At 42.2% G+C, this 26,333-nt stretch overlaps 1 protein-coding gene across 4 annotated transcripts in view; it reads right to left on the reverse strand.

Annotated features, from left to right (window-relative positions):
* rptor (regulatory associated protein of MTOR, complex 1) overlaps positions 1 to 26,333 on the reverse strand; it is a 195,400-nt gene that overhangs the window by 16,650 nt on the left and 152,417 nt on the right. For 2 of the 4 annotated variants that reach the window (XM_084930273.1, XM_084930272.1), the window contains exons 22-29: positions 21,904 to 22,022; positions 15,853 to 15,956; positions 14,589 to 14,766; positions 14,385 to 14,495; positions 6,709 to 6,814; positions 2,510 to 2,624; positions 2,313 to 2,437; positions 1,307 to 1,408 (exon numbers count right to left, since the gene is read on the reverse strand). In XM_084930273.1, coding sequence (XP_084786399.1) covers positions 1,307 to 1,408; positions 2,313 to 2,437; positions 2,510 to 2,624; positions 6,709 to 6,814; positions 14,385 to 14,495; positions 14,589 to 14,766; positions 15,853 to 15,956; positions 21,904 to 22,022 — 960 coding nt within the window. Of the gene's footprint in view, positions 1 to 1,282; positions 1,409 to 2,312; positions 2,438 to 2,509; positions 2,625 to 6,708; positions 6,815 to 14,384; positions 14,496 to 14,588; positions 14,767 to 15,852; positions 15,957 to 21,903; positions 22,023 to 26,333 lie in introns of all 4 variants that reach the window. The other 2 variants (XM_084930270.1, XM_084930271.1) reach the window with 1 other exon arrangement.

The raw sequence follows: 26,333 nt of genomic DNA on the forward strand, positions 1-26,333 counted from the left end.
TATGCTCAGAAACAGTCATTCTTACAGCTGTCACAGTTGCTCCCCAAAACATCCCAGTAGTATCAGCTGAGAAACGCTCGAGGCAGAAATTTAAAGCAGGGGAGAGAGTTAAGGAGAGCGTGCACAACCTGACACAACACAACACACCGGTGGGTGGAAGTGTCTGACAGGTGTGTACAGTGGGTGCCTGCATCGCATTTGTGAATATCTCCGCCTCGGGAGATGTGTGTAAGTGTGTCAACACGAAGGTAAACATGGCAGCGGATCCACCAATGTCCACAGTCCCAGTTTTATAACGATCACTAAAGCAATATGAACAGTCTCACAGGGGAAGAATGAGAAATACCTACCTTCTGCATTTCGTGATTGATTACGTGCAGACTTGGAATGTAGGGCCCGCAGTAGGTTAAACAGCCCCCGCTGTTTCAGGTGTGACAGGTATATGTGACAGATGTGGAACGTGTGAGAAGGTGAGGGAGGTGAAGCTGACAGCGGATTTTAAATTAGACCTACATTCGTGGGCTTAAACCTGCCGCCACAGGCAGCAGAAACAACCCGAATGCAAAAGTATGGAAATAACGTTTCGGCTGTGTCATTTTTCATTTAGCATTTGTGTGAAATTGGTTATTTTTAAAGCAGCTTGTGACAAACTCTCCTGGACTTCCAGTGACGGTGAAGTGGTCTGCCCTGGCTGCTGCCTCTCAAATCTGACATTTTTAGTGATTTGAGCAGCTCTGTGGGATGAGCACACATGTGCGGTAATTAAAACCGAAGCTGTGCGAGTGAGTGTTTGCTGCTGGGTTTGATGGGGTCTGGGTCACTGTGCAACTGAAATGCTCTCATTGGTGCCACCTTTTATTCAGAGATGAATTTCTGAGGTTTAAAACACCAAACATACTGTCAAAAACAAGAAAAACTACCTTCAGGCTTCAGTGCTGAGTGATTTTAGTCCAGTTATGTGTTGGACTTTTTCTTTTATTCATCTAAAACCTGAGCTGTATTTAATTTAAAAAGATATAAGTGTGAACGTAACCTTAACCTACTTTATTAGATGTACTTTACTGTAATTGTCAGCTGCGGCTGTATCGTTTCAGCAAAATTGAATTTTTTCTTTTAGTTATTTTTCATTACTTTAGTTTAAGGAGAACAAACTCAGACCTTCTCTGTAGGTGGAGCAATGAGGAAGTATGACTGGGATGCTTTGGGACAGTTTGTGGTTTTGGGGTATGGGTGGGACTGCGGATGGGTTGGTGACACAGTAATAAAGAGCATTGGTCTTTACTGTGGGTGCTGATGGAGGGCTGACCTCGGGTAGTGGGCAGCATATCGGAGAGACCCTGCCACGCCGTCACCATCTCCGGATTCTTCTGGTCAGCAAAGTTCTTCCAGATCCGTAGCGCTCCATCATCTGGAGAGACGAGAGAGAGGGAAAGATACAGAGTAAGAGGGAGAGCCAGGAAAAAAATGCAGCGTGGTGTAAACGCTGAGGCTGGACGCAGCTGCACAGACACCAGCATCCTGTTTGTAATCTTTGTGCACTTTAAAGTGTTGAACTGCGTTGATGAAAACCCTGAACCAAGACTCTTTCACACACACTGTGTCTTGACTGTCAACACACACTCCTCAAAAGAAGACAGAGTGTGTAACGCCGAGTGGCATCTTAAAAGGCTCTGTGCCTGTGAGCATCTCGCCAGAAAGAAACAACGAGGCAGGAATCTAACCCCAAAACCTCTGCGGCTGAAACACGGCAAAGACACCAAGATAAAACACGTCCGTGCACTCTTATGAGGAAGCTATTACAGGCCATAAAAGTCTCCACTTGATTTACAGCCTGCGTTTTACTTCTTTTAATGCTGATTCTTTTTTATAACTAATGTCCTGCCCTGCTATCCTTCAGAGCATGAGTGATGGGGAAAAGCTGAATAAGTGCACATTACTTTTTGATGAGAAGGAATTTAGATTTATCAATACTGAAGCCTTTTATCAAAGTTTCTTAGCTTAATTTAACAGAAGGAAGACCAAACAAAATAAATGTGTTTGTATTTTAATGTCGAGTTGTTTTCTCCGGTTCCTGTGGGTGATGAAGATAAAGCCATGGAGGGTAATTGCTTTCTTCTTTTGATGAATGATGATGACTACACATGAGTGCTCTGTGTGTAACAGCCAAGTGTTTAAGGCTTGTTGCTGCTACAAATGAGCCTCTCTGCGATTTCTGCTGTTGCCAGTGGGCGTGGACATTTGCGCTGATAACTTGGATGCACTTGTGCATCTGAACTCACACTTTTGTGTGTGTGTGTGTGTGTGTTAGAAACCTGTTGCAGTGAGCAGCAGTGAGCAGTCGTGTCCGTTCAGGTACTCCATGGATGTGATGCGAGTATAACGAGGGTTTCCGTTGTAGAAGTAGTCCAGTCTCTCGCCCTTCTCCCAGTCCCAAAAGCTAAAACAAACACACTCATTAGACGACAATATGATCTGTTTAACATTTTAACTGAATGTGGTAGTCTCTGACCAGATGCTGTCCTTGTCAGCCACAGCGATGCAGGTGTTGAAGGGGTGGAACTTGACCACTGACGGCACTCCGGGGTTGCGGTTGATGAATATTTGATCATCCAGACGAGAAATACCTGAAACAGAGGAGAAAATCCAAAAGTTATGAAGGTATGAAAGGATGATGGATTCATCCAAACCGGAGGTTTGTTTCCTGATGCAGGTTAAAGTAAGTGGCACGCAAATGGGTGAACAACCTGTCTGCTGGCACACCTAACCCACGCCTGCAGCTGCAACCTTACAGGGAGTATATGGGCTCAAAATGTGGTCATAAATATTTTGTACTTGTAAATCAGTTTTGTATGTGTAAAAAGAATTTGTGTGTGGACTTAGCCAAAAAAAAGCCCTGCAAGTTACAAGTACGAATTTTGACCCAATTTTTCTTCCTTTCATCTGATTGGTCAATGTCATGTCAATCACAAATGTAACAATCCAATCAGAGAACAGATGGGTTTGGCTGTCGGAGGGGGAATCAGGGAGCCTACAGCTGTTCACCGTTGGGCTGGGGTCAGTACCTACTACTGCTCGATACTCAGGTAACTTTCCTGCCACCCGAGAAGCATTTAGGAGAGTTTATGACAAACAGTTGGGCTTTAGGTAGTAATTTTTGTACCTATTGAGGTGTTTAATTTTCACAGTGCTTTTACTTCTACGTAGCGACTCATCTTTTTTGGCCTTGACTCTCCATGAAGCTTTTTTTTTTTAACTTTTAAAATGGCAAAACTGTTAACAGCTCGATTCCTGCCATCTTATTTCCAGTTTTGTATCCCAGAGATCAGCGTGTGGTTTTTAGCAAATAAACTTTTGCAAGAAAAAGATTTCTCTTGCAGATTTTTCAAATTCTGCCTCTGATCAAATCAAAAGCATTTTAGTACAAAACAGAGGAACAAAATAACATAAGAGCTACAACAAAAAGGTTTATTTAAAGGTCCATTAGCAGTGCACGCTTACTTAAACTGACTGACAGGTTTTGTCATGCCCAAGAATACCAAAGACACCAGCTGAGGGCCTCAGGACTCTCTCAGTGGTACATTATTGAGTTTTGTGTTCGTGCAAATTATTATTTTGTCCTCTAAGTTTCTTAAACACACTAATGCAGTTCATATTTCCATGCTCTGTCAGCAGATTAAAAAGAAATGTTCAAAGAATACAGTTTAATTACTAGTTTTTAATTGTATAGGATAATAAAGGATAATAAAAGGTACACTCAGCGCAATAATGTGGCTCACTGACACATTTCTAATAGCTTTTGGAAAAAGAGAAATTTAGGCTTCATGAGGTTTTGCATCATAGGCTGTATAAATGGCCTGGCTCTCATAGACTCTACCTGAGTACTCAAAGCACTTTGTACAAGTTGAGTTTTGAAAGTGTGAACAACAAGTGAGAGGTTGATCTGACTGAGAAACGGAGGACAGCTATACTTTCATCAGCCAGGCCCACCATACAGCACACCCTGCTTTATCACCTTTTTTCCTCTGAATGGCTCCATCATTTACCAAATCACCATGATACTGTATGTGACATGAAAATAAAGGCACAGATCATAAAATCAACTCAAGTGAGAAGTAGGGCCATTTTCTCACCGACTGCTGGCCACTGGAAAGACTGCAGGTTTTATGCACTTAACTCTATTTTATTTAACTTTATTTATTTTAAAACATACAGTCTATGCTTTGGGTGCACACATTAAATACTGGGCTGTACTATTGCTTGATGAACATAAATTAAATACGGAATCGGGGCCGAGATTCCCAACACAACGCAAAGGTCAAGTATGATCTGAACTTTACACTTTTAACAGTAGTACTGAAAAAAAAAATTTAAAGACAAATATTTGGTTTTTAAAGTATTTGTATAAGTTAGGACAAAAAGCAAATAAAGTTTCCTGGAAGACATTTTCAGAAGTAGAACGTGGAATAAAGGAAAAAAAGGACAAAGCACAGCCTGGCCATCGACAGGAAGACTTGAGGCAAAGCAAGAGAACAGAGCGAAACATGAAACGGTCTGCGGTGGAAGAGCCGAGGCAAAGAAAACAGTGGAGTTGTGTACCCCACTGGCAGGTTTCACTGCGAGTAAAAACACGTTGATAAATCTGATGACTTGACTGCCTCACTATATGTTGTCATGGCAACAACACATGCCGGCTGCCGACCCCGTCCTTGGCTACACGAACTCACTCCCGAGACCGCCGTAACGAGATGAAGAACAATGAAGGGGGATGGATGCAGCTGTGATGGAGGAAAATGTAGTTGGAGGGAGAAGCTGCGGAGGCCTGCGGTTAAAAGCCGGCCGAGATCATCATCACGACTCGCTTTATGTGCACGAAGTGTGACATCACAGTAGATACAGAGCGACTGTAAAAACAGAGTACACCTCAGAAGTGCACAGTGAAGTGGGCAGACTTTGCACCACCAACAAAAAAAACAGTACAAGTCAAATCAGGTTCACAGGCTACAGAACATCGTTTGTTCTCTTCTCTCTTTGCTAGCTTTGCTGCCTCGTTCTCAACTCCTCCATCTTCCTCCATCGTACCCTCCCCCCTCCTCCTCCCTCCTTCCTCTCGCCTTGGTTCTCTCTGGAGGGATTCGACTGAATGAGGGCAACCCTACTACTTCTCTCTTTCAGAAAACTGCGAGGGGAATTCAATGATTTAACGAGAGCGGGATAGACGTGTGCGTGAGCAAGCCTCAGCTCTGACGCCAATCGCCTCGTGACTGTGCGTGTGTGTTTGTGTATGCATGTGTGGAGGGGGCTGCCGGTGACGTCGGGGGTGTTAGTTATTCTGTTTGAGAGCTGCTCAAACTTCACCCGGGGAGTGTGTGTGTATGCTGGCACTTAATGTGCGAGTGCATGTGAGGGGAGACCTGTGACTCACAAAGAGGACGTCTCCTGCTGTGAGCTGATTTCAATCAATCCTTCCATCCCTGCGAATCATTTGCAAACTTGCTCACCTAAAATTTTTGATGCATCTTGATGTTTTTCGGGGACAGTCTGGATTTCACCCAAGTTAGCATCATTAGGGCTCCGGAAATAGCCAATTAGACACGACTGTCAGTCACTAGTAACAGTTTAATCAACTAACATAGGGACTATTTTGTCCTTGGGTATTCTAACCTTTGTTAGAAAAACAAACAAACAAAAATAACTTCCATAAACAGCCACTTTATGCAGATGTGATAGAAAGTGAAAGAAACTGCATCAAACAGCTGTGCAGAAATGACCTGATGCTAAAACACAGCAGATAAAAGAAGTTGGTGCCAAGTTAAGAAAGTATCAAGTAATCCTTCACTAAATGAAGAAGTGAAACACCTTTTTTTTTTTTAAACGTCTGCAGTGTTTCTACAAGCAAGGAGGAGGTGAAAACGAAGCCTTGTTCCTTTGTGAGATTACGACCTCGGCTGCTAGTTGATTTTAGCAAATTCTGACCCTATTTACGGTGAAACAGATGAGAAAGCAGGATATACTTGAGCACAGGCCAACCTTCTGACTGTGATGATTTACTCAGTCGAGGTGCAGTCACTTTGCTCTCCTCTGCTCTTTCATCATATGCACCTGAGCCCATCTCTACATAATTTGTGAAGTCCTCTCATTACAATACCGCTAAAATCAAGCTTCCCAACAATCAGTAATGTGTGTGAAAAACACAAAAACATGAATCTGGTGAGAATGGCAGAATAATAATCACCTCCTGGCAGAAAAACGGAGGAAACAAAGAGCAGCCGACAGGGAAAAGTGCCGTTGGAGGCTCTGTCTGTTTTTATCTTTTTGGACAGTCTGGATTTCACCCAGATCCTGCGCTCATTAAGGCTCCGTAAACATTCAATTAAACATGGCTCTGTTAGAAGCTAAGTGCTCGAGTGAAGTGACCGCAGAGCTTGTGTATGTCGTATGCTCCCTAACCAAAGTCACTCTACCTTTCAAAAGAGGAATCATTGAATGCAATACTGAATAGGATGAAAACCAGGGAAGAGATTTTAATAATTAATTTAATTTCCAGTAATATCTGTTCATTTCATTTGAACATCTCCCCTATGAAAATCCTCCCCAGGACATTAAGTGTCTAAACTAAGAAAGACGATTCTTTCTTCCAGGCAGCGACGTGAAATATGAATGTGTTTAGAACAAGTTAGAAGAAGAAGGTCTTTTGTGCGCATTACTGACCTCTTTGTATGATGCTTCGACTCTGCCTTCTTACGCGAGCATTTCTCAGAAACCTCCACTGACGCTCCAACCTCACCTGACTCTCCAGGTCGTGCTCCTCGGGGATCTGCGAGATTGCATGAAAGAAAAGACAAAGAGAGAGAAAAAGAGATTTACAACTGCTCTCCCCATCTGGAACATTTCTACAACGATAAGCAAACGAATAAAAAATTCAGAGGGACAATATCGAATTACTGCCGCAATAAATCCATTTTTATTGAGCCTTGAACATTGACACTTTTGCTGAGAGTACATTTAAAATTTCAAAGTTGAAAACTTAATTAAATCCTGTTGTGCCCCACATTCAGTGACCACTGCACCAAACAACAAATGAAACCATTATAATCCCTCCTTCGCTGATACAGCCTGGACTCTTCTCTGGATAATGGTTACTATCAATGAAAAGAAAAAAAACCCTTCTAGTTTCTATTCTGAGTAAAATTTAAAGAAAAAGAACAATTTTGTATATTTTCCACACCTGACGTTTTTACTTCCCTCAAGTCGAATTAATGAAAATTACAAGATGGAGTTTAATTTGCATTGAGGTAGATTTTCTAGAATATTGCAGAAGCAATATCGTCACTTGAAATATTAATATCAACCCTGTTTTCAGTTAGATTTGTTCTCTTAACAGCTTCTGTAGTTAGCAAAGGCTCAACATTTTAGGTTTCTGTGTGCCAGATGATTAATGTAGCTCAATGATGGCGCTATCTCTATGTCAGCAAGCTTCTGTAGTTACCTGAGACACACAAAAAGCCACAGGAGTTCACAAAGTTAATTATTTTAGCAGCCAAATCATCTACTAAAAATATAATATTAGCACAGCTATTTAGCCAAGGGTCAAAATACAGGGAGTGCAGAATTATTAGGCAAATAAGTATTTTGTCCACATCATCCTCTTCATGCATGTTGTCTTACTCCAAGCTGTATAGGCTAGAAAGCCTACTACCAATTAAGCATATTAGGTGATGTGCATCGCTGTAATGAGAAGGGGTGTGGTCTAATGACATCAACACCCTATATCAGGTGTGCATAATTATTAGGCAACTTCCTTTCCTTTGGCAAAATGGGTCAAAAGAAGGACTTGACAGGCTCAGAAAAGTCAAAAATAGTGAGATATCTTGCAGAGGGATGCAGCAGTCTCAAAATTGCAAAGCTTCTGAAGCGTGATCATCGAACAATCAAGCGTTTCATTCAAAATAGTCAACAGGGTCGCAAGAAGCGTGTGGAAAAACCAAGGCGCAAAATAACTGCCCATGAACTGAGAAAAGTCAAGCGTGCAGCTGCCAAGATGCCACTTGCCACCAGTTTGGCCATATTTCAGAGCTGCAACATCACTGGAGTGCCCAAAAGCACAAGGTGTGCAATACTCAGAGACATGGCCAAGGTAAGAAAGGCTGAAAGACGACCACCACTGAACAAGACACACAAGCTGAAACGTCAAGACTGGGCCAAGAAATATCTCAAGACTGATTTTTCTAAGGTTTTATGGACTGATGAAATGAGAGTGAGTCTTGATGGGCCAGATGGATGGGCCCGTGGCTGGATTGGTAAAGGGCAGAGAGCTCCAGTCCGACTCAGACGCCAGCAAGGTGGAGGTGGAGTACTGGTTTGGGCTGGTATCATCAAAGATGAGCTTGTGGGGCCTTTTCGGGTTGAGGATGGAGTCAAGCTCAACTCCCAGTCCTACTGCCAGTTTCTGGAAGACACCTTCTTCAAGCAGTGGTACAGGAAGAAGTCTGCATCCTTCAAGAAAAACATGATTTTCATGCAGGACAATGCTCCATCACACGCGTCCAAGTACTCCACAGCGTGGCTGGCAAGAAAGGGTATAAAAGAAGAAAAACTAATGACATGGCCTCCTTGTTCACCTGATCTGAACCCCATTGAGAACCTGTGGTCCATCATCAAATGTGAGATTTACAAGGAGGGAAAACAGTACACCTCTCTGAACAGTGTCTGGGAGGCTGTGGTTGCTGCTGCACGCAATGTTGATGGTGAACAGATCAAAACACTGACAGAATCCATGGATGGCAGGCTTTTGAGTGTCCTTGCAAAGAAAGGTGGCTATATTGGTCGCTGATTTGTTTTTGTTTTGTTTTTGAATGTCAGAAATGTATATTTGTGAATGTGGAGATGTTATATTGGTTTCACTGGTAAAAATAAATAATTGAAATGTGTATATATTTGTTTTTTGTTAAGTTGCCTAATAATTATGCACAGTAATAGTCACCTGCACACACAGATATCCCCCTAAAATAGCTAAAACTAAAAACAAACTGAAAACTACTTCCAAAAACATTCAGCTCTGATATTAATGAGTTTTTTGGGTTCATTGAGAACATGGTTGTTGTTCAAAAATACAACTTGCCTAATAATTCTGCACTCCCAGTCTATGCTCTTATAAAGATAATCTTATAGTAATAAATTTAATCTTAACTAGAATTTGCAGCTCATGGAGAAATTGCAGTTGGATTGTTGATACTCGTGGATTTGTCCTGTGGCTGGTTGTTGGTGTCAATAAAAAGTAGGAGGTAAATAGCTTGCTGTGTACCTAATAAAGTGACAGACATTGTAAAATTGATGTGCGTTTATGTTACCCATACGGTTACTACTTCTTTGTTTCTGAGATGAAATCATTTAATACATGGATGCAGCAGCTTGCTAACTAAGTTTGCATTAGCTGCTAGTTTAGCACTCAACCTCTCGTTCAAGTATGGTCTCTGCAGATTATTAAAAACATGCTAATATTGACGGTTCAGTTCAATTCAGCTTTATTTATACAGTGCCAAATCACAACAATAGACCCTATAATAATACATACAGAGAAAAACCCAACAATCATATGACCCTCTATGAGCAAGCACTTTGGCGACAGTGGGAAGGAAAAACTCCCTTTTAACAGGAAGAAACCTCCGGCAGAACCAGGCTCGGGGAGGGGCGGGGCCATCTGCTGCGACCGGTTGGGATGAGAGAACGAAGACAGGATAAAAGACGTACATAACCTACTGGTTTCAGCACGCTGCAGAAACCAGTAGGTTATGTCACAGTGGCTACCCCATCCATCATTTATTTACAGAGTATGTATTTCCTTCTTGTGCTGGCAGGACTCAGTGCCCTGTCAGTATAGCGAGCTTTAGAGATACACATGTTCCAGTGAGGCCACTAAAACATGGACAAGATTATTATAAACCTTTTGATTGATTCGTAGTTTCTTAAATGTTAAGACTTTCCTTTGAGAATCTGTGCTCATTCCCATAAAGTTTTTCAACTTCACAGGAAAGCCTGAATCGCTTCGGTGCAATGTTAAGGGACGCTCATGCGATTACCAAGATAATGAGTCCAGGTATCAAGTTCACTTTATGTAATCACATCTCATCACATCTATTGAGCAGTGGGACAATATTAAAAGTATTAACTTTATTAAGTCTTATGTAACAAAATGGGCCCCACAGACTTTGTGCCCACTTTATTTTAAGGGAACAGAATCACTTTTTTTTTTTTTTTTTAAACAGGACATTAAATATGCAGAGTTTAATATAAAGCAAGTCTGTGTCATTCTTCAGCTCCATGAATTAAAGTCATAAATTAAACGTTAACTGCGCGGCTGTGAATAAACAACAGAGGAAAACTGTAAATGTATGTGTGTGGTTTTAAATGTCGGGTGCCAGCGTGTGCTTATGAAGCACATTTCTACAGCAAGGCCTCCCACGCCACATGAATGCTAAACAGTCCCCACCCCACCCACCCACAAAGTTATAGCACCATGTTGCCACTGTTCCTGCAATGTCCTCACCTGGCGTGTGTTGGCTTTTGGAGAAATAAAACACACATACTGTAACACCTCACAGCGAATAAACAGATTTGTGTCTGTGAGAAAGATGTTGTATGTAGCGTGTGTTCAGTCAAATCATTCCTATACAGGGTCTCTGGGGTTTTATGGTTTCTCAGAGGAGGCAGATTTAGAAGTCTGATGTCGACCTGTGTGGAAATTGCTGGCTGATGCTGTCGTTGCAAGGGTTGGTATGCTGCAGCGTGTCAGCTGCTAATGTAACGTATAATGAGACCCTGAGGAGTAAAAATATGTGTGAGAGTCTCTCACACAATCGCCACACAGCTCTGCACGCTGTGCATATACAGTAAAATCGATAGTGTGTAGTGTACAATAAGGCCAAAGTATGTGGACAGCCAAACAGGGTGTGTGTATGTAGCGGACAAACAACAGTCAGCAGCTACCTGTGATTTCAGACTCGTAAACTGTACAAAAAAGATGGATGCAACCGCTGTGAAGTCATCTGCATTTTGGTCACGTCCATGTTAGTGTTTTGATCTAATAGTGACCATATTGAGATTAAAGGATGGCGCTTGGTTGCCATGGCGTTGTTACTTTGCAGGTAACAAATTACTAGAATTGACCTCAACCAAAATGAAATCACAAACCTTTCAGATGGTCTAAACAGTAAACCAGATTATTTGTCAGAGGTTTCCATTAAACTGCTCCAAAGGGCACCAACAGCACAAACAGGGCAGAGGAGGCCTGTAGAGCTGAAGCCTGGCAGAAACAGCCCCTCTCAGTTAAAAACCCAAACTTTGCTTTTGGCTACAAACGGTGGACATTTTAACAGTTTATGTTTTATGGTGACTGGCTCACTTTTGGAGCCAGCTTCAAAGGACAATTACAGGTACTGTAGTTTTCGGCACTATCACCTTAGCCTCTTTTTTCAGCCCTTGAGGTTTCACACGTTTACTTCTCATTGACATTTAGCATTGCATCTTGGGAGTGTTGAGCTGTGCGATGCGATGAACACTACTTTTTAAACTTCAAATCTGTACATCTGAAATGTTTTGGGCTATGCCAGATGAAAGATGACCAGCGTGAACAAATTGTGGTGACATTGTTGGCAGTGTCTGCAAAATGATGGTCCTATTTCTCTCAGCGGTTCAAAGCTGGATGGTATAAAAATCTTTCAATCCAAGACGGACAGACATATTTCAGGAATGCTGTCCTAATGTCTACTAATCAGGCAAACTTTCATATGGTGCAGCTAGTTTTGACCGCCTGGAGCACGTGGTGACATGGCCCTTGAAAGATTTCCCAAAATTCAGCAAATGATCAGAAAACAAATGAAGCAGCCACGTTACCAATGCTGCAGTTTCTCTATGGCAGAGATTAAAGTGGGGCACTTTTGCCTTTACAAATTTTGCTACTGAGGCTCAAAGCTGGTTACAGATAGAAGGCGACACTTGGTATAAATATGGGGTTCAGTCCTGAAATTTTCATGTTGCTATGTCCTGAACTACAGAAGTCTGGGCTCAAAAATGCAGGAAAAAATAACACATTAAAATCCTCCCTTTCCCCTTTCGTCGCACTTTTTGAGTTTCATAACTGCTCAGTGAAACGTTGTTGGTGTTTGCTAACAAGTCAGCCACTCTAGGTCTACACGACTGAGGCCTAGCTGAAACTTGTGATCACAAAATGACTTAAATAATATTAAAATGAGCTGGAAATGTTTTTAGGTTTCAGTCTCTGCTGATTTTATCACAACCTAACCTACAGTTATTAATGCTGTCTTATAACTGTAAGCTCTCAAAAAGTTCTGTATTTGTGTTTTACCATGATCTCTGAAAAATATGCCCCTGGGAAAAAAAAAACATTAATATAATTAGGAAAAATAACACGGACATTAAAAGTGATGACTAATAAAATAAGAGTAAAACACTTCAAGACAAAAAATAATGTCAGCTGGTTCTAAACTGCGTGTGGGTGCGACTGAGTGTGAGTCTGTCTCAGTGGCGACCTGTCCTGGATGCACCCTGCCCGTCACCCTGTGACTGCTGGGAAAGGCTCCACCGAGACCCTGAACTGGACAAGCGTCAGAATAAAGCTGGATTTCAGACAAAGTTAGAGTCCGAGAATAAAAATATGAAGCTGGCTATGAGTATAATAAGTCCACATGAAGCTGTGCATGTAACCACGGCTCTTTGCTTCTCAAACAAATATGAACCTGAAGCAGAGGACGTGTCTTCTGTCTCTCATGTGAGGAGTCTTCAGCGTCCTTGCTTCTCACAGATGTGTGGAGACAATAACACAAATATACACATTCTTCTGGTGTGCTGCTGACACAGTGATATGATAACCTGTGTGCAGACTTTGAGACACACACACGGCTTTGTAATGGAGTTAAGTTTTATGACAGCACTCAAAATTTTGCCAACACAGCGTTATGATTTGCGGCAAAGCTCCCCTTTACTCCTCCTCCTCCATCTACTCTGTGAGCTCGTTCACTCGCCTTCACATCCAGTCATCTCTCTGCTTTTTATCAGCCTTTGTTGCCACTCCTGGCCCCGTATTTCTTTCATCCTATTCATCCCACCACCATGCTCTTCACATTGAGTTTTCTTTCACTTTTAGCATCTCTGTTTTCCTCCTCGCCCACCTCTATTTGCCCCTCAGTGTCTGCTTTCCTTTTCAAATATTTTACTTTCATCATCTTTTATTTTTTTCTTCCTGTGTTCTCTTTCTCCTGTCCTCCACTTTCCCCCTAAAACATCTTACATATTTTGTAAATATTTTATTTTACTAATATCTTCGTTCTATATCAGCCATGAGCAAAAACGACCCCCTATTATTTTTCATGCACTTTGCAAAGTTTCCCTTTTCTCCTCTGTTTGACCCTGTCTCTTTTTATATCGCTTTTCTTCCTGTTTAACCTACAAAAATGTGCTGACACTGTTTGCCTTTTTTCCTGGAAAAGACGACACGTTCAGGCCATTTAAACACGCGTTAGTTTGATTTAATATTAAAGAATTTCGGTGTTACTACTGTGCCGGGTGAAAGCACTTCTCTTAATCTTAAGTTTCACTCAGGAGGATGTTACATTATGGAGCTCATTATTCAGCAAAGCCATCTCGTACAAACAGCAGGTACTTTCTCTCTCACTGTGATCGGTCCCCACCCTGCTGTTTTCCATAGGACTTCATTACTTTTTAAAATAAATCCTATAACACAGAGTTTATGTCCTCAGACAGCTCAATCTGTCCTCAAACTGTTGCAAAAAAGCATGATAAACACACACCAGTGACACAAATTCACATAAATGTGTGTAAACAGAAAATTATCTGCCATATTGTGCTGCTTTGTTGCTTAGCAACTGACTTAAGCTGATTTTAAAGTGGTAGATGGCTTAGCAGTGGAATATGGAGGAAGACAAGAAAACATTTCTAAGTTCTTGATTTGAAAATGGCGATGTCCTTTCTCCTTTTAAAGGTGCACTAAGCAGCACTTTCTCTGTATTAAAACCATTTTTTATTGTCAGTGTCTGAAAGAGGCTGAGGTCTTCCCCGACTCTCTCGTTGTTCCTGGGTGAAAAAACTGCTCGCAATCTGAAGAGGGTGGATCCTCAGTTAAACTTCTCTCACCATCGAGGTGAGCGATTGGAGTGACTACTAATTAGACAGCACTGATAGTCACTCCATTATTGATATGACAGGGTGGTAAATGCATTAGAGGCCAGAGCCCGCCATGCACACTTCACCAACCATCAGCGACATAGTGATGTGCGATGAGCGAGCCTTTTGTGGGAGAGTAAGAAAGCTGACCAGTTTGACATCTGAGGAACACAGATGATGACACTGACCTTCATGACAGGCTGAGCAAAATACTTGGCGCTCCAGTCGCACAAGCCTGTCTGGAGGGCCGGACTGATGTAGTTCCTGTGACCACCTGGTTCATCGCTGTCTTCAGCTGCCTAAAGAAAAACACAAAAAGAAAAAAAAAAGTGATTTAAAGATTTAAACGAAACAGAGAGAGAGAGGACAAGAGTGACTAGCACTTTCTCTACCTGCTCGGGTCCCTTGTCAAACATTTTGCGAGTGCGGGTAAACTGGTGTGAGTGGGGCGCCTGTCCTCCCAGCGTTGGGGTGTAAGGCGGTCGTGTGGCCGGCTGCTCCCTGGTGGGGGGTTTGGGAACGTCGTTGGTCAGACTGGAGCTGCTGGTGCTGGGCATTGGTGGAGAACCACTGAAGTAAAGGAAAAGAGGACAAGAGGATTAAGGGGTCAGTTTACGAATCCACATTTTATGTGCTTTTATTTTTAAATTAGCAGCTGTGTTACATCTAAATGTAACACAGCTGCTAAATCTAACATCACTTCTTCTGTGTTGTCTAAAGGACAGCTGCTATTTCTTTGCTTTTTCACTCATCTGCAGTCCTCCTCTCACTACTTGCACATCTATTTCTTTAATGCATGGGGGATCTCCTCTAGTATGCAAAGAAATGCGACTCTTAAACTTGAATCGTATTGGAGGACAAAGTCAAATCCTGCAAGTAGAGCCGGCTGTGAATGAAGGCTGTCTTAACGCAGCCAAAAATCCCTCAGACACCTCGGGACGTTATGGTCGAACCTCAGGGCCTCTCACGGGACACGGCCTCGCTCTTCTGACCTGATGAGACACTTTCAGGCTTGGACTGAGTTTTCCCAGACTGTTAAACCCAGCTGCTGCTGCTCCTGAGAAATTTTGGTCTGATCCAGAAGCCAATGATTTGCTCTCTGCACAGGTTTGAGATAATGGTGAAACTGCAGATGTGCACATTAAAGTAGTGAGAAGGAAACTTTCAGGTTGTGTAATGTAACAGCAGCTCTGGATTTGCTGCAGAGGCGTGACGAGCGATGACCATGAAGAGGTTTGCAAAGCTGAAAGTTCTGAATTAAAGGGTGGAATCTTTCCTCTAATGCACATAGAAAACTATTTACCATGACAGAAGGGTGTTGGGCACACAAACAAACAAATTGGGAAATTATTCAATCGTGAAATCAAACAGCTCATGAATAATATTTCAATTTTAAAATGCTAATAATTATTTTTCTTCTGAATCTACACTTAATTTTGCTTGATTTTTATATTTTATCCTGGTTCATGCACCATGAATATAATTCAATATAAAACATTTGGCCAGAATCCCATTCGCCTGCTACAAATGACGCACATCGTGATGATTAAATGCAACTTTTTTTTGCCTAACACATGATTCAAATGCTCTGGGGTTTCCGTTTAATGAGTTGTCGGTGTGTCACGGCGTTCATGCATGTGTGAGCTCCGTCCTCACCCAGCCTGGTGTATGTGCGTGCCCTTGCTGGTGGGGCTGGCCGGAGCAGACTGGGTGAGCGATCCTGAGTCCAGGATCCTCTGAGGTCTGGCATTCATCGTAGCCTGAGGGAGAAAAAAAAAGTCTGTTTATTCTTGTTTCTGCAGATGATCACATTTGGATTCATAGTTTGAAATTATGATATTTCTTCCCAGATTTTTCAAAAGCTTTCAGAGACAAATATGCAGAAGTGTCTAGATCAGAAACGAGCCCAAAATCTGGATAATCTTCCTGCTGTAACTGCATAAAAAGTGCAGGACTTCACAAAGTTTGCTAAATTTCCACAGGTTTATCCCATTAAGTGAGCAGGTAATATAACCTCTAATGGCTGCACACGAGGGAGGGGCAAACTTAATAAAGACAATAGAGGAAAAGCATCGCTGATGAATAGCAGAGCTGTTGTTTACTCGAGCCAGGTGGGGAGAGAACTGTGTGCAGCGTAAATCCAGTTAACACAAGCAAACACATTTTACTACCTTTGATTTGATTTCTATGCTAATTGCAAAATTGCAGTGAGCATCTTTTGCTTCTGTGTGCGTCTGAAAGGCTGAGAGCGAGGCAGGAACGCTTTTAATGCAAAGACCAGGCCCATAAAAACGGCTGCATCTGTGAGGGGGACGAGACATCAGCTATGAGGGTTAGCTGTTGGCGCTTCATTAGGAGGCAAGTCAAATGAAAGAAAACAGCAGTAAAAACAGCTTAAATAATTATTAGGAAAAACCCAGATCACTAATGAAAGCAGCTTTTTCCACTCATGCACAACAAGATCAATATGATGGGACGGGGCACAAAAGGAAAAGCAGATAAGGAACTAAAGGACGCGCTTATGTCTTTTGCAGAAATTGTGGGGTGGATGTGTGACACAAAGGACAAACGCAGCGGTAAGCACATAGCTCGTGCAGACAAACAACAGGAAACCTGAACTGCACAAAGAAAAGGTCTTTGAAACAAAAAGCATCCGGGCGGAAGAGCGTTTCCACTCAGTGAAGTAACATGCTCATGAATTATTCATCAGTGTTTGCTAATCGGCAACATGTGGCAAACAAACCAGACGCTAACGCGGAAGAGACATGCAAAACTGCAGCTTTAGCGGGAAACTGGGCTGAAACTGGTGCTAGCAGCTGCACTACTCCACGCGGGGAAACAGGCTCGTTCTCCGACTTCAACCCACTTCCCCACACTTCCTCTATCATTAATTGGCTGGAAAGCGAGTCAACTGCGCAAACACATTAGTCAGAGGCTGTCGAAGGATACAGCTGTGGAAGCGGATGACAGCTCAGGGAAAAAAAAAATAAAAGAAAGAAAAGTCTGAATAATCCTGGTAAATTATGTAGAGCTTTCTTACTGCTGGAGAAAGCATCCGACATCGCTATGACATGTGATGATGAGATCGAACAGCTGAAGGTGATTGAGGGTAATTGAGGGAATTCTTCCATTCAATTGAGGTTTATTTATATAGCGCCAAATCAAAACTACAGTCACCTCCAGGTGCTCTACACTGTAGGGTAAAGACTCCAACAATCACATGACCACTGGCAGGAAGGAGAAACCTCCATTTAACAGAACCAGCTCAGAGGTGGCTCAGAGGCAGATAGAGGTGCTGCTATCTGCGGCATCTGTGGTATATACACATGTGGTGAGCAGAGAAGCCGTACTCGCATTAAATCTCACAGCAGCCTGAGCCTACTGCAGCATAACTAAGGGAAAGTTCAGGGTCCTTTTTTAATCCAGCCCGAATTTACGCTTTATCAAAAGGTTTCAAGTCTAATCTTAAAAAACTAGTATGTCTGTCTCCTGACTGCAAACTGGAGCTGAAAGCCCCGCCTCTCATTCTACTCCAAGTGTAAGCCAACCAGCAGTCTGAGAGTGAAGCGCTCTGCTGGGCTTACATGGTACAATGAGGTCATTGAGGTAAGATGGGGCCTGATTTTTCAAGACCTTGTAGATGAGGAGAAACTTTAAATTAAACTGTTTTTCACAGTAAACCACTGAAGAGAAGCAGGTAAAGATGATGTTTGGGGGCTTCTTTGAGAACCTTAAGTTCTTAACCATAATCCATCTTCTTCTGCTTATCCGGGGCCGGGTTGTGGGGGCAGAGCCTAAGCAGAGAAGCCCAGACCTCCATCTTCCCGGCAACCTCCTCCAGCTTGTCCAAGGCGTTCCCAGGCCAGCCGAGAGTTATAATCTCTCCAGCGTGTCATGGGTCTGTCCCGGGGCCTCTTCCCGGTGGGACATGCCCGGAACACCTCAGCCATGAGGCATCCTTCTCAGATGCCCGAACCACCTCAACCGGCTGCTTTTGATGTGGAGGAGCAGCGGCTCTACTCTGAGCCCCTCCCGAATGGTCGAACTTCTCACCCTCTCTCTCTTAACCAATAATCTCCTTTCAATACAGGCAAACAACTGGGAGATAAGGGTGGTGTTGGATAGTAAATCTTTGCCATTCAAACATAAAAAAACCTCTGGATTTGCTTCAGATGGACGTGATCCAACTTTATTAGTGACACATCTGTGAAAACGACTGGACGCACCTGAATAAAAGAATCACAATGTGTTCAAAATGTATATACTATTAAAAATCTCCAAGAGTCCCAGCATCAGACAGCAACACTGGACTATAAAAAAAAAGCATTTAGAGCCTTAATCATCTTGGAAGCAAGTACATTTTAATTAGCTCCTGACCTTGTTTCGCTTTGTTACGAATCAATAACATTTGACATTTAAAATCTTAATTAAAAGAGCCGTTAGCACTTGTGAACTTGAATGAGGGTTCTTAAAATAAGCAGTTGTTGCCAAGCTCTTTGAGAGAGAGGGAAAAATAAAAAAGATCGTTAACACCACTGTTTAAAATGTGCACTCATGATATCGTTATAGTCCAGAACAATATTTTGCTCCTCCTTCAAATTCCGCATCAAACGCTAAGATGAAATCCTCTTTAATGTCTGTTTTCTATCCTTCTCCTCATTGGAATAAATTGCCTTTAAGTATTTGGCCATCATTGCTTTATTTATTTACAAAATACTTTGTTTTTCATCCCAAATCAAAGTACTTGTGCTTATTCTGTTTAAGGTCTTGTTTTTTCTTAGTCTTTCTCGTCTTTGTTGTGATATTTTGTTACATTTTTGTACAGTTCTGTCATTTGTTCTAAGAACATTTGTTTGAGTCCTATTTACAAGCAGATGTTACATAGAGATATAATACATTTATTAATCTATAACAACTTGAAAGGAAGCCATCCTTAGACAATTCAATTCAATGTTATTTACATACTACAGATACAACATATGTCTGAGAAAGTAACAAATTACAAACAAAATCCCAGTGATCAGAGGACCCGAATTAACAATCACTCGGTGATGGTGGAGAAGAAGAACTTCCTTTGACCAGGAAGAAACCCCCAACAGAACTAGGTGTGGGGAGAGAAAACCTTCAGCCAAGACCAGCTGAAGGTTGAGGGAAAAGAGAAGACTTAAAATTCATGAAAAGGAGTGTCGAGAGACCACGAACAAGGAAAATATGATCTCGCTTTCCAGTTCCTGTTCCTGTTCTTGCTGCAGCTGAGGGATTTTCACTGAGCTTTTAAGACTGCAAAACAAGGAATTACATTACGAGTAACAACACACAACCTCGTTTTTGAGCATCACTCTGAGACTGCTTCTAATTTTGACAAAGCCGCACACACTGATGGGGCGTCCTGCACATTTGTTTAATGTGTGAGTGAAAGGACATGCCCTGGCTACTGCAGGGGACCCGATATTATGATATAATATTAACTATTTGCTGATATCTCAGTATTGGAATTTATAATGGTTGAAATTAAAATTTAAAAAGCAAAGAAGAGAAACAACGTTCAACTTGTGAGGACACAGCTTCCCTGTTGGCCACATGTGTTTGGAAAGCCACAAACGAAACAAGCAGCCGATCTGTGCAGAGTCAGGATTGGGTACATGAGTAAATAAATAACTACAAAAAACTATATTAGTCAGACTCTGTGGGTTTAAAAATTGAGCCTGTGCAACTCTGTAAATCAAGTCTCAAGTTCACAGCTTGAAAGATTAACATGACTGATGATGATTAACCCCTAAAGGTGTCGCAAAAGTGTCCTGACCAGGTGCAAGGCACGACTGAATCCTGTCTCCTTCCATTCAAGGCGTCTTCCTTGTTCTCTTATGTTGCTTGTCAGGGACCTAATCTTTATAAATATGACACCACTGTTTGTTAAATTGACTTGAGTGTGCAGGTCCACAATAACTCATGCTCCAAAAATGTGTTACGGTGCTGGCAGAAGAAAACGTCTATTGCATTATATTGTTAATCGCGTCCTGTTCTTTGTTTTATTGCAGCTGAGACGGAAGCCTCGATGCAGAGATGCTGCCTGTGTGAAGGTAACAGAGGGAACAATTGGTGTTGGTGGTGGAAAACACAAGAAATCCTGCCCGAGGCTTAGGATGGGTGGTGGAGTATAGTGGTTATTATAGCTCCTTAAGTTACGGCAGCCTCTTTGCTCTGCTGCGCTCTGCCAAGCCTCGGGGAGTCATTGGCCCTTAATTGCATTTGCACAAAAGTAATGGCCTTTCGGAGGAAGCAAATGCCAGTGGGAGGGAGGGGCATGTGTGCTGGAAGCTGATCTTTTTCACTGTACTGATATACGGGGATACAGAGACAAAAAGTCAATTATAATATCCTCATTATATTAGACTCCAGAAAATGAGATGATACTCAGTTTTAAGAATTACTTATAACGTGGACAGCGGGAAAAGGAAGAAAAGGCTCAAACCTTAAATTCAAAATGCAGTAAGCAAAAGCTGTAAAACTAATTTTCCCACTCTTTCTTGAATGCTTGTCAGTGATACACAGACGCCTTTTTGAGAAACAATCAGCAACCTGAAGGGCTGAAAAACGAAGCGGATGCAGTTCCTCTAATGGCCACACGAGGGCGGCTCTAAAAGGGAGTCGATCATAGACCATGATAAAAAAGGCCCAACATTACCGCTTTAATTAGATTTTTAACAGCCTCAATACTTATTCTATGGGTATTTTACATTAAATTAAGGCACATTATTATTTATTGGACAAATTCATTAAAAATTCTCCAAAAAGCACCAAAACCACAAACACGGAGTTCAGCGACTCGATTAGTGGCTACAGCTGCCTGTGCAGGCAAAGCACACACACCTCTAATAATGCCCAGCGCCAATTCACAGGTGTCTTTGTCGATGTTTGTATTCAATCTATGGATGAATACGTTACCCAAGCTTGCAAGCATTAGCTTACTGCTAATTACAACATAGCAACCATCAAAATGCTAACACTGAGGCTTCAGAAAGGGACTCCACAACCAACTACGCTACAGTCACACTGGGGGAAAAAAAAAAACAAAAAAAAAAACTGTGCTTGGGAACTGAATGCAGCAAGACCAAAATAAGTGTGACCACGTAAAATGAACATGAAATCAGTCTGTTGCCATTTTCAAAGCAGGTCTGGTGCATCAAAACGGCGATAAACCAGCATGAAGATGGAGTCAGTCAAAGCACAAAATTATAAAATATTTCTATTTTCTTGCTGCTTGGCCTAATATTTTTTTTAAGGACCGTATATTGGAACCAGGATAAACCTGCTTAGCAACCATCCTATTGCAGAGTCGCATCCCAGTCCAACTGGCTGTAAGGTGTCAGCAACCTGTCTGCTGTTGTTTGCAAACCTTTATATCGACCAGTGAATGAAGTCAGTCTGAGTCATCTGCGCTTGTTTGGAGACAGGCTGGGTTCCATTAGACAACTGGTGTAATCATCTTGTGATCAAAAGCAGTAGCCCGGTTCCCACAAATACTTGCAATCTGTTCCCAAACAAACTAATTCATTGCAGTTGCCGGGAAACCACAGGTCAGGTTTTACTTCCTACTCAAGAGAAGGTTGTTATCCTGTTCTTGCTCTGCTGTGACTGAGCCAAATGAAAGTCAGTCTTTAATACACAGTTTGTGATAAAAGCTTTAAAGACCCGAACATAACACACCTTGTATGCTATGCTATTGAGGACCTTCATGGCCAGATCTGACACTTCAGGAAAAGGGTCTGCAGCCAGATGAAGCAGCACTCTCCAGATCTGAGTGTAAACACTGTTGAAGGACACGCCTAGAAGAGACAAATAAAATGAGAAAATTCAGCTTGGAAGCAAAGTTTTAAACAACAGACACAAATCACACACATTGAGAAGATTAACACATGTACAAAACACCCACAAACTCATACTGTACACCTCACTCTGATGTAGATCTTATAATTCACTTCCATGTTCATTACAAGAAGAGCTAAGTGCTCATCTCATTAGCTTCATGCTACCCTCTCCGGTCATTTACCTCTCCTGCAGTTATAGGTTTTTTTGGCTGGCAGAGGGAAACGGACCTCTGGTGTAAGCTAATGTAAACAATTAATCAACGCACAACACACACACGCAACACACAGCTGGCTCTTCGCATCCACCGGAGCTCCACTGCCGAGAACTGTTGCTGTTATCATGAATACAAATGAACAAACATTTCCTGTTGTCAAGGTGTTTTTGTTCACTCGTCATCATTCTTTTCTTCTGCATCGTCTTTGCAGCGAATGTGACAATTTGCTGATTTTCTCTGAAGCTTGTTTGTTGTTCTTTGAACTTTCTCCTCCTTCTGTCATTTTCACAAGAGTTTCTTGCTGACAACAGTTTGTTTGGAGGCACCACCAGCCTGTTGTGTCTCTTTGTGGTAGAATGAACTCTTTTTCTTATTCAAACTCACCCTAGATTGTGAGCCTTTACTTGCTCCTGCATGTTTTCCTTACTTAGCCCTCTTCCTGCTGCAGCCCCTTTTCCACTCTAGCTCCATCTAAAAGTCCTTCGGTCTGTCAGCTTCAATCTGCCGTCTTCCTCAGTGTCAGGCACCGGGACATTTGGCAGTCCCCAGCTGTTGCCGTTTCTCATTTTGAATTGATTATTCCCTCCTTCTTCTCAGATCTCTCCGACTATGAAGGCAGCCGTGCAAATTTGACCTCTAAGGATGACCGCTGTCACGCTCTACCCTGCCCAAATCTCCACTTTTCTAAAAATCCAGGAGTTATAAACCCTGAAAGGTAACGAGAACAACTTAAGTCTGGACCCACTAACTGAGACTCCCTGCCAGAAAGTGCTTCAAACAAGGGAGACAAAAAGGGCAACCTCTCCCCCCAAAAATGGAGGAAGACAGAAGGCAGCAACCAGGGGATGGATGCAATATGAAACGTGGTGTCGGTGCAGCGAAACCAAACAGAGTGCAGAAGGAGGGAAAAAGAGAATAGAGACGGATCATACATTTCAGAAGCCTCTGTGCTCTGACATATGACAGAGAGTGATCAAAAAGGCAAGATATAAAGAGAGAAGACAAAGAATAAGTAAGAAAAAAAAGCATCCTGAACAAGGAGGGAGAGATGAAGTGACGGAGAGAGCAAGAGTGACTGCAGGAGGAAGAGAGCGAGGGAGTTAAAGAGGTGATTAGACTGCAGCCTGAGGGCCAGGATATGATTAGCGACAGCTAGCCAGCGTGCTAGCTGCTGCAGTAAACAGCCACTTGATAAATGTGAAATAGGGTTCCTCTCCCATTTAACTGCTGCGCACAAATTACCAGTGCACCATCCCTACACAGTCCACATGAAAGAACGTGACGGTGAATATCATTCACTGGCTGAGTGCTGCAGCACGGCCGTGTCCTGACGTGACACTCGTGTCGTCCGAAGTCTTGTGCAGAGAGAAATGGATGTACAGTAGTAAAGATGTTAACCGCTGGCTAAATGAACCACTGCATCATTTTTTTATAGCCTCCACCAATTCTTGCAGATGACATAAATTACTTTTAACACTGCATATCATTTTTTGGGAGATTTAAATGGCTGAAACATAAAAAGTACATCAGAATGTCTGAAAGCAGTGAAGGACCTCGTGTGTGTAAAATATATTTTTAATATATTTCAAAGTGAGAGGTAAGCAGTGTAAGCAGCCCCAAATCATACCTGCGGTGCTCTTTAAATGTGAGACTGCCTCAAACACACTGACAAAAGTGAATTTAAGCTTCTGATGTAACAAATTTGAAAGTCGGCCCAGGCAGACTAAAAGTCTGCATTAGTCATGGCCTACCTTAGATGCACAGCTTCACAGCTTTAGTCTGGAATGAAAATATCAGCACGGTTCACAGACTGTGAACCTTACCGACTTTTGTATATTAGCTTTTTTAGCACCATCACAAAGATAAAACGGTTGATGTTGTCTTTGTCAGCTGCTAGATGGATGGACGTGGTGCCGCTTTTAAGGGTCGTTAGAGGGCGAATGGCTATAACGGCTGAAATAAATACTGCATCCAAAAGGAAGTAACCTTTATGGACAGAACTTAACCACGGAAAGGGCTTTGTCCACCTTCGTCGTTACAAGATCAGTTTTTTGCAGATGATGTGGGCTGCTGACCTCTAGCTTACCTTTCACCATGAGGTTTGGATGAAAGCTGAACAATTCTAAATTTGAATCCTGCTTTGAGTTGGGGATTAAATGTTGCATATGGTGGAGTTAAAGCACCTCAGGGGGCAGTTCAGAGTGGAGGAGGTGGTTGACAAGTGGACTGCTGTACCAGTCTGTTGTGTTGCAGCTTATCAATCTAAGCTCACCCTGTAAACAAGAGGCAGACACGACAATCCTCAACAGTGCGTCTGGGTTTGTGTTTAGAGGTGGGGTTAAATGCTAAGTCAGACAGGTTGAGCTCAGAGCAGAGCTGCAGATTTTATGCATGGACAGGATGGCTCCGAGGTGAGGTGTCTTAGAAACGTCCACCTGAGAGAAGACCTCTGAACAGACCCGTGTGGCCTGCCTGGGAGTGCCTCAGTATTCCTGGAGAAGGGAGGGAGGCGGTAGCAAGGAACGTACAGCTCTGCTTCAACTGTGACCCACACTCAGAGAAGCAGTACTGCATGTATGACTGCATGTATAGATGCCACAAGCTGCAAATGCGCAATATGCATCTAGTTTCAGTACTGTATCGTGTTTTATAAAGATATTTTACATAAGCCGTGTGTTGACGTTTTCTTCAGATTACTCATCAACAATATTCAGCACTAAATCGAGGAACGATAAATCAGGCAGACACCTAAAAGCCTTACATCCCAAAACAGTGTCCTCCAAGCACAACATCAAAGACTTTTTTATGTTACTGAAAACAAAAGATTAAAAACAATCTCTGAACCTCGGCTGAAGCCATATTAGATGTTTACGCCTTACAAATGAACCTCCCAGCTTGGGGGTAATTATAATAACAAATAGTAAGTCCATCAATCAGTGCTCTGACCCTGGCCCACAGCACACTTTTATTACACTGTTGGTTTTGTGCAGGCAGACTCCTGCAGCTGCTGCATTCAGCATTGAAATCGGTGAATGCATGCTGCTGTTTACCACAAAGTGAGAAACAAGTTAATGCTTTTTGTTTCCAGTTGAGATGAAAAAGCAAGCCCCAAGGGTCTTATGAAAGCAACTTCAAACCAAACAAAGGATGGAAAAGAATAAGTTAAGAACAAATAAATCAGAATGACAACTGAAGTCTCAAATGAGTTAGATAACTGAATCTAAGTGACAAAAGAAATGCAAGAGGCAAAATCAAATCTAATTCTACACAAATCTGCACTCAGGTAAGCATTTTAGCCCTTTCTTCGTGTCCCAGAAACATCCATTCATCTTCTCTGCCCACTGTGAGAGAAGGTGTTTATACTGGCTCGCTGAGGGGAGTGTTTGGACTCTGCTCCGCTGTGCTGGGGGAACAGTTTAGTGGGTGAGACCCCAATATGTTTATTTTATTTAATAACCCATTTACATGGATGGGAAGCTCACGCCAGCAGTGCACGTTGAAAAAAGTTTCCATGGGCATCAAATTTTAGATTTGTCAGACTAAAGGGTAAAGAGAGCGAACACTGCCAACGTGTTTTTATTGATTTTCTTCATCAAACATTAATTTCCAAACTTTGGCTTCCTATTGTGCAATTAAAAACATAAAAACATGAAAAAACTCTGAAACTCCCACCAGAACAGCTGGAAGGCCCTGCTGAATTTGACTTCAGGTTTCTGGATTAGCCGAGAAATCCCTGAAGTTTCTTTTAGAGAGGAGAAAAAAGCCAGAACAATTTGTGTCTTACAGAATAACTCAAATGTGCGTTTGAGTAGGTCTCTGTGCACATTTACACAGTTAAAATAGAGAAGACACTGGTTTGCTTTCTCCTCAGAGGACCGATATGAAAATAACTAAAACAAAGCCAGCTTTTATTACAATACCTCAAACTACTTTCACGGCAACTTAAATGTATTCTTCAGAGCTCAATTTTATATTTTTGCTGTGCTAAAAGCATTAACTGAGATGTGATGGGGCAGCTGGGAGATTAAGAAAGGTTTCCAAGTTAAAATTTAAC

This window comes from Perissodus microlepis, chromosome 6, assembly GCF_051167445.1.
Source record: "Perissodus microlepis isolate ML-2025 ecotype Zambia chromosome 6, ASM5116744v1, whole genome shotgun sequence".
In the NCBI taxonomy this organism is placed as follows: domain Eukaryota; kingdom Metazoa; phylum Chordata; class Actinopteri; order Cichliformes; family Cichlidae; genus Perissodus; species Perissodus microlepis.